Here is a 7,652-nt window from a genome sequence, read left to right on the forward strand (position 1 = left end):
GGCTGGGACTCCAGGCTCTTCGCTGGTTGCAAAGCTGAGTCCTGGGCATTGAGCCCAAGCTTGAGCTCTTCACAGAGTCGTGCACTCCCTGGTACCAAAGGATTTGTAAGCTGTAAAACTTGCAAATCAACATTTTGTTTTTCTGTGGAAATTTTTGCCTTTCAAATGAAGAAGAAAAAGTAGGTTGAGGGCTAGAGGTGAGGCCAGGAGCTGAGGAAAGGATGAGGCAGTGGCTTAGAGAAGCCAGCCTGGGTGGACCCTCTCCTTGCTCTGTGCCTGGAGCTGCCCAGACAATTCCCCTCTGTCCCGCCAATGAGCCTGGCTGTGCAGGAGGCCCTGTTAATGTTTTGTTTTGTTTCTTAAGTGGGTGAAAAGTCACCAGCAGCCAGGCTTGCCTCACTCAACAAAAGCTCTTGGGAGTCTAGGGAAAGACAGGGAAACAGAAGCCTCAAGTTTTAAAGCAAAGGGATTCAAAAGGGGCCTTCTCTGCTTCTGCCTGGAGGAGGCAGGCTGGCGGGGGGCGGTGCAGGCAGTGGCAGCAGGCAACTTAAGGGCTAGAAACGCAGAAAGTGTTGATTGCAAAAACAAAAACCACGTCTTTGGTAGTTGGGAGAGGTTGCCAGTATCTGCTACCTTTCCTCGAAGCTGCTGAGGCTGACAGATTTGAGCCATCATACCTGTAGTGGGATTTTAATACGGTCTCTGAAGATAAATCTGCCTGTCTGGTTCTGGGACCCACTGCAGCAGGCTAACTGTCTGAAATTAGAGCTCATCATGATTCCATGTCAAAGTGTGCCTGCCCCAGCTTTCAATAACAGCCACCCAAAACCTCGTGTTCTGTCCGTAACGCAGCCACTCCTGGCACTTAGAATAAAGCATTTTAGGCTCCATATAGACCTTCAGATGAAACTTTAACGATAGAAGAATCAGCTTCTGATCTGGGCTCTCCCCAACTTCCACCCAGGAGCTCAGGCCAGAGATAACACCCTACAATCTCAGGGGGTATTGTGTAACCCCATGAGGATCTGAAGGGAACCCAGGAACCAGTCTTTTAGACAGAGAGCCTGGTCCCACACCGTGACTAACAACAACAAAAAGTCATCTAAATTTTAAATGCACAAATGACACCTTTCCGAGTTTCAAAGAATAGGAAGCAAAGGCCCCATGATAGACTTCGACACAAGTGCTTAAGACATACAAACAGTACGTTAGGTCAAAGGTTTGGCCACTGGGTGCCGGGGTAACCTCTGGGACTGGGACGGGAGGAACCTGGTCTCCCATGGCCACGCAACTCCACACATCCTCGAAGGGATTTCATCCCCATTTCCTACAAACACTATGAGGGAAACTGAGTGGGTGGGACCTCCACTGCAGAATTCTGCCCTTGCCCCCAAATTCACAAGAATATTTTTACACATTATTAAACCACAGGAGCCGTTTTATAAATGTCATCATCATAGTCTTTTAATATTTTACATTAAAAAAATGTATACACAGCTTATAGAACTTTTATGTAAACATCATAAGCTCACCACTTTGTCATTTGTCAGTTTATTTAAAAAATAAAAAACAAGACAACAATTTAGTAGAAGTACCACTGGATGGGAAAGGGAGGGGGAGAAAAGACACTAGGGGCAGTGTCTACAGAGATGCAGAGAAAATTTCACACAGCTTTAGAGACTGCCTTGTGGGGGAAAAGAAAAAAAGATTTTAGATAGGCCCTAAGACTTGTTACTGCTCTTTCTCAAAAGAGTGCGCATACCTGCACAAATAAAATCGCAAAACAGAACAGTGTTGCCACTTTTTTCCAAAGAAAAAAAATTAGTGGTTTCTTTTTCTTCTCCTTGTTTTTTAAGTCATCATTTTTTAAAAAAAAACATCAGAAGTAGATGAGGTTACAGTGTACAAGTGTGGTCAGAATGCTACTGTCTTATGCAAATGACAAGTGCATTAAATGTCAAACAATGAAACAATTGTGCAAAGAATTCTTCCCCCCCCCCAAAAAAAAAACCACCCAAGTTTTAGTCTTTAAATAAATCAAATAACATCAGTTTCTTGGACTGAACGATTTTCACTTGTAGGACAGGCACAAAGTTCGCTTATGGCAAAAACAACCTGCAGCACACTTTCCCTCCTCCAGCCTGTGTCTGGTGAGGGGGTTCGCAGTGGGGGGAGGGGGGGCTGGCCGCAGGAGCCATGAGTCTAGAAGCTGTGTCCTCTCATCCCCAAGTCGGCTGCAAACGTCTTCCCCAGGGTTTGGAAAGATGGCCAAGGCTTGTTCGTGCTGGGATGGACGCCTGACCCAGACTGGGCCGGAGCTGTTCCAGCGCCCCGTCACTCCACCCACCACCACCATTAAATAACACCATCCTACCTCCGAAAATAAAATTATATCTATATTTATATAACACCCCATCCTCCCCAGCCCTCCCCTCCCGCAGTTCCCGAGGTCTATGTTACAGACAGGGGATAGCAGGCGCTCGCTGGTTATGGACGAACATCTGATGGGGTGCGGCCACACCCCGGTGCCAAGCTCGTCTCCGGGAGGCAGAGGCGGGCATGGGGTGAAAACCTGGCGGCGGGGAGTCGAACATACACACAGCCACACACTCTGAAGAGGCTTGACTCTTCAGTAAAGGGTGGTCAGGGGACCCTTGGCACTCAGCGGGGCGGCCAGGCCTGTGCAACACAGCCGGACGCACAGACACTTGGAAAGCGGGCGCCCGGTGCCTACCACGCGGATTCCTGGCGCCAGAGCCTGAGCCGCCGGGCCACATCTGCCGGGACTGAAGGCAGACACCAGCCAGTCCGGTGGGGTCCTTGGGGCACGCGGGTCTCCCCTTCCCCGGGCTCGTGGGGGCTGGGCCCGGGAGGGGGAGGCGAGCCGGCAGGGGCAGGCGGGGCGGGCGCGGCTCTCATAGCACCTTGCAGCAGTTGATGCAGCCGTTCTGGGAGCCATAGCGCTTCTGCAGCGCGGCGCGCGTGGCCGTCTCGAAGACCTCGCGCACGCCCTCCTTGGTCTTGGCCGAGCACTCGAGGTAGTCGTAGGCTTGGATGCGCACGGCCATGGCGCGGCCGTCATCCGTGCGCACCGGTTCCTGCTTCATGCGCGCCAGCTCTGTGCGGACGTGCTCGTCGCTGCGGAGGTCTTTCTTGTTAGCCACCAGGATGATGGGCACGTTGGGGCAGAAGTGCTTCACCTCGGGCACCCACTTCTCGGGGATGTTCTCCAGCGAATCCGGGCTGTCCACCGAGAAGCACATGAGGATCACGTCGGTGTCCGGGTAGGAGAGCGGCCGCAGGCGGTCGTAGTCCTCCTGGCCCGCCGTGTCCCACAGCGCCAGCTCCACCTGCTTGCCGTCCACCTCGATGTCGGCCACATAGTTCTCGAAGACGGTGGGCACGTACACCTCGGGGAACTCGTCCTTACTGAACACGATCAGCAGGCACGTCTTGCCGCACGCGCCGTCGCCCACCACCACCAGCTTCTTGCGGATGGCCGCCATGAGCGGGCCGGGCCCGGGCAGCAGGAGGGGGCCCGCGAACGCCTCGCTGCCGTCCCGCTCGCCGCTCACTGCTCACCTCGGGCTGCGCGCTGGGGGAAAGGGTTGCTAGCTGCACCCAGGCCCCGGGGTGGCGCGTTCTCTCGCTGTGCTCGGGCTGCCGCGGCGGGGTAGGTGGAGGCGCCGGGGCATAGACGCGCCGTGCGTCTCCGCGCTGCTCCGGAGCGGTGGCCGCTCGCCTCGTCCCAGGCCCGGGGTCGGCGCCTTTGTGCGCAAAAAGTGGCTAGAGCAGCTGACCCGGCCTAGCTCCCTCCCAGGTCCCTCTAGGCATCAGCAAACGTACAAGAGAACACACGATCGCAGCCAGACTGCGGTGGCAGATGCGGGCTGCGGCCCCAGTGCCCGCTATTTAAAGAGTTCGGCGACTTTCTTAATATAGCCGCCCAATGGGAAGCAAGCCGACTGAGCTCATCGCTGCGGAGCTTGGCTCTGATTGGCCGTTCGTTGCAGCCCAGGGGCGGGGCCTGGAGAGCTTGATTGACGGCCCAGGCCGCCGGGCTGGGAGAGGCGGCGACTGGGGAGTCTTAACGCCGCGGCGGCTGGCCCTGCGGGGCTCGGGCGGCACCTGGGTTCCCGTCTTCGCCGCAGCTTGTGCGCGCGAAGCGGGAGGGCTGGAGCTAGCCGCGCGGAGCCCGCGGAGCCTGGACGAGCGGTTCCGAGAGAGGCGGCACTTTGCGGGCCGTTGATGACTCCCTTCCACTCAAAATTGCCCCCTTGCTTCTCAAACTCCCAGCGGGTGGTCGGACCTGTGGGGGAGGGAGCGGCTCCTTTAATGTGGTTTTGTTTTTAAATACACACACACGCGCACACACACACAGAGGCACACATATACACACACACACACGTTTGATTCCAAGCAAGGTTGTCGGGGTTTTTTGTTTTTCATTCAGAAGCGGCCCCTCCCCTGGTCGAGTCTGCAGCCCCCATCCCTCCACCCGGTACTCGCCCTGAGCCCTGGGTTTGGAACTCCGAGAGGGTGGCTGTAAGCTGGGTAGGCCTGGGCCCAGCCTCTGGCTCTAACAAGTCCTGCCTCCTACCCGCTTCTCGGCCCCCAGGCTAGGTCCCTAGGTGAAGACTGGGGGAAGGAGGGGCAGTGAAAAGCGAAGGGCGAGGCTGGTTGCAGAACTTCAGGTCCACTTGGAGGAAGTTACCAGGCAGAAAAAGGCAGACTCAGCCCTGGTTTGGCAGGATTAATTCGGATCCTGGTCATAAGGTTGAGAACTGTCTGGAGTAAGTAGTACAATAAAATCCAACCACCCCACACCCCGTTGGGCAAGAATAGGCTGCGTCCCCAGGGAGTGGGAGGAGAAACTTGCAGGCTGGGACACAGCAGATTAGTGTGTGGTGGGGTGCTAGATCCCTAGTCTTCTGCCCCCACCAGGAGTTAATTCATCTATTCCTTGAATTCTGCAGGAGATGACACCTATGTCTGAGCTAGAAGAACCTAAGCCAATGGATCTCAATCGACAGAAGAGGTAGGAAGGGGGAGGGAGGGAGGGAGAATCTCCCAGGAAGGAGGAACAGCTTGAACAAAAGCAGAGATGTGGGAGACAGTAGGACACATTCTAGGAACAGGGAATAGCTTAGTGTGGCTGCCCTCGGTGGAGAGAGAGAGGTGAAACTCAGGATGGAGGCCAGTCATGGGAGGAACCAACTACCCAGGTTGGGCCATATCCATTCTGGAGACAGTGGGATGCTTACTGGTTTTTCAGAAAGGAGAGACCCACTACATCATGATGAGGCTATTGCCTCATATTTCTGCCTCCCCCTCTGACTGGAAGCTGTTGGAGGGCCTGGATTCTGTCTTATCTCAGCATCTTGAAGCCCTAGCACAATGCCTGACCCTATGCAAGAATCAGTAAACGACTGTGGAGAATTTGCCTAAATGCTCAGGAACTCAGTTGGAACTTTCTGGAGTCTCTTACCTCAGACTCCAGACTGCTTTACCAACCATCCCACCAAACCCGGGCAGCCAGCTGTAGCTGAGCCATGGTGTTTTCACACATGATTCGTATGTTGAGATGTAGGTCCCCGAATGGACACCGCAGATATAAATAATCCGGTCAAATACGACATTAGTGCTACTAACCCCCAGAGCCCATCCTCATTCAAGTGACCAAAACTGCTTCCCTCACATTGGATTATCTCCACTACAATGCCTAGCATTTTTGTTTTATTGATTCTCAGATCTAAGGAACTGAACTGTCAGTAAGTAAATAATTTCTCCAAGTGGAATCCCGTGGGAGAAGGTAAGGGTTTTTTTTTTTTTTTTTGATCATTTGTTTAGGGCTCCAATCTAGCAACTTTTTCTTTTCTTTTCTTTTAATTTCAGTTTGCCTGTTAGAAAAATCTAAAATTTTCTTCCTTTAATCAAAACCTTTTATAGCTGTACTGTTAACACTGCTTTCCTTTATCTTAATATAGCTTGGGAATCTTGGCTATGTCCTTAAGCTTCAAATATTAAGAAAGTATCAAACAATTAAAGTTTTCTACCATGTATTTTTTTAAGAACTGGAATACAAAGAATCAGGAAGAGGGATTCAATTCACTCATTTCCTGACTCTCAGACATATCATGTGAGGTGTTCCAAACTTGAATCTCAATATTGCAGTAATTTCTAAAAATATTCAGTTGGTAAATTATGCCAAAGTAAACAAATAGAAAATTCCGTGTTCTGCAGCAGCTTCTTTTCATGGTCTTCATTTTCATGTCCAGGATCCTTTGACAAGCTCTGTGAAGACTGGCTACTTCAAATACTGTACCACTCACGGGATAAACTCTCCCAAACTTGGGGGTGTGCCTAACGGCCTCCTCACTGCCTCTGCTCTCACTTCACAATACACTGGCAAAGGGTTGGGGTAAAATTGACTTGTCAAGGAGAGCAAATCATTTTAATAGTTAACTTTAGTAACCTATAGATTCGTTGTATGACAGATACCCACACTAGTGAGAGAGGGAAGTTATCCTTCAGACAAAAGGGAGATGTTAATCTACCTCCAATCTTCCTTCAGCTTTATTTATTTGGCCCTTTTTGTCCACTGTCTCCTACAGATCTCCTGTAAATCACCCCCCAACTCTTCGGAGACAAGACCAGCCAGAGACTGGAGTGTTCATTAGATTTTAGTGCCACCTTGTGGCAATCTTTACAGGGTTTTTTAAACATATATATATATATATATATATAAAATTATATTTAAATATTTTCTATATATTATATATATGATTATATAAAAACTTATCTAGCCAAAAAGCATGCATTTTATGACTATTTTTATTTTAAGATGTTTCACATGATGTAAAACCCCTATTTGTTTCACAAGCAGCTTCTTTAGAAATTCTTCACATATATATTTATACACACATAGCACTTTTGTCATATACACTTTAAAAAATTAATTAATTCCTTCCTAGTTAAATAGTAACTTCTAAAAGAGATTAGAAGAGATAACAGCTGTGGAACCTTACTAATTTATATAACAATGGACTTTCTTTTAACAGAAAGTTTTACAGAAAGTTGTAAAACAATTTGAACTGCAAAAATCATCTGCTTTCTTCCCCCCAGTTAAGAAAGCCATTATTGGATAATCTGGTATAACTGGAAGTAATAATAATTCACTTACCAATTAGCATTTACTGGAAACCAGCAATACCATAGACATTCCTGGCAGTCATTTAATTTTTAAATTATTTCTAATTTAAGCAAGTAGCTTAGGGTCTCTAGGAAAATTGTCAACCTTCTTTCTCAAGGCGATGAGTTTTAAAAAGGGAAAGGCTCTTCTAGACCTAACCGTACTATTTCACCTGGAAAAACCGAAGTGGTCCTATATGGTCCGTTTGGGCCCATTCAGCCATGAGTTACATAGCTGAGCCTTCAAACTGCTTTCTGGGGTCTTCAAGCTATAAGCAACAGCAGTTCAAACACCCCTCCCCTGTCCCGAGATTGTGACCCAGTTTGACCCAGGCCTAAGACAGAGAGGCTGTGCTCACAGAAGAATCATCATAGCTAGAATGTTAAACTTTGGAATGTAGGCATTGAACGCTGATCAGACTCCCTGTCTGTCCAGCCCAGGGTCATGCTAAGGGGAGTTG

The 7,652-nt window shown here is 49.8% G+C and overlaps 1 protein-coding gene and 1 long non-coding RNA gene across 2 annotated transcripts; one reads left to right on the forward strand and one right to left on the reverse strand.

Moving 5' to 3' along the window:
* Positions 1-1,437: 1,437 nt before the first annotated feature.
* On the reverse strand, positions 1,438-3,904 carry RHOB (ras homolog family member B). Its single transcript, XM_059079141.2, has one exon. The coding sequence runs from the start codon at positions 3,504-3,506 to the stop codon at positions 2,916-2,918; it is 591 nt and encodes a 196-aa protein (XP_058935124.1). The 5' UTR covers positions 3,507-3,904; the 3' UTR covers positions 1,438-2,915.
* Positions 3,905-4,077: 173 nt separating this feature from the next.
* LOC131765296 (uncharacterized) lies at positions 4,078-6,705 on the forward strand. The gene is made up of 4 exons (XR_010835258.1): positions 4,078-4,793; positions 4,977-5,038; positions 5,751-5,812; positions 6,615-6,705. It is a non-coding gene; the product is annotated as an uncharacterized lncRNA (long non-coding RNA).
* The last annotated feature ends 947 nt before the right edge of the window (positions 6,706-7,652 follow it).

The sequence above is a fragment of the Kogia breviceps genome, chromosome 11 (assembly GCF_026419965.1).
Source record: "Kogia breviceps isolate mKogBre1 chromosome 11, mKogBre1 haplotype 1, whole genome shotgun sequence".
Classification (NCBI taxonomy): domain Eukaryota; kingdom Metazoa; phylum Chordata; class Mammalia; order Artiodactyla; family Physeteridae; genus Kogia; species Kogia breviceps.

What these genes read in the sequence shown, in the direction of transcription:
- RHOB (XM_059079141.2), bottom strand. Translation starts at nt 3,506, where the DNA reads ATGGCGGCCATCCGCAAGAAGCTGGTGGTGGTGGGCGACGGCGCGTGC.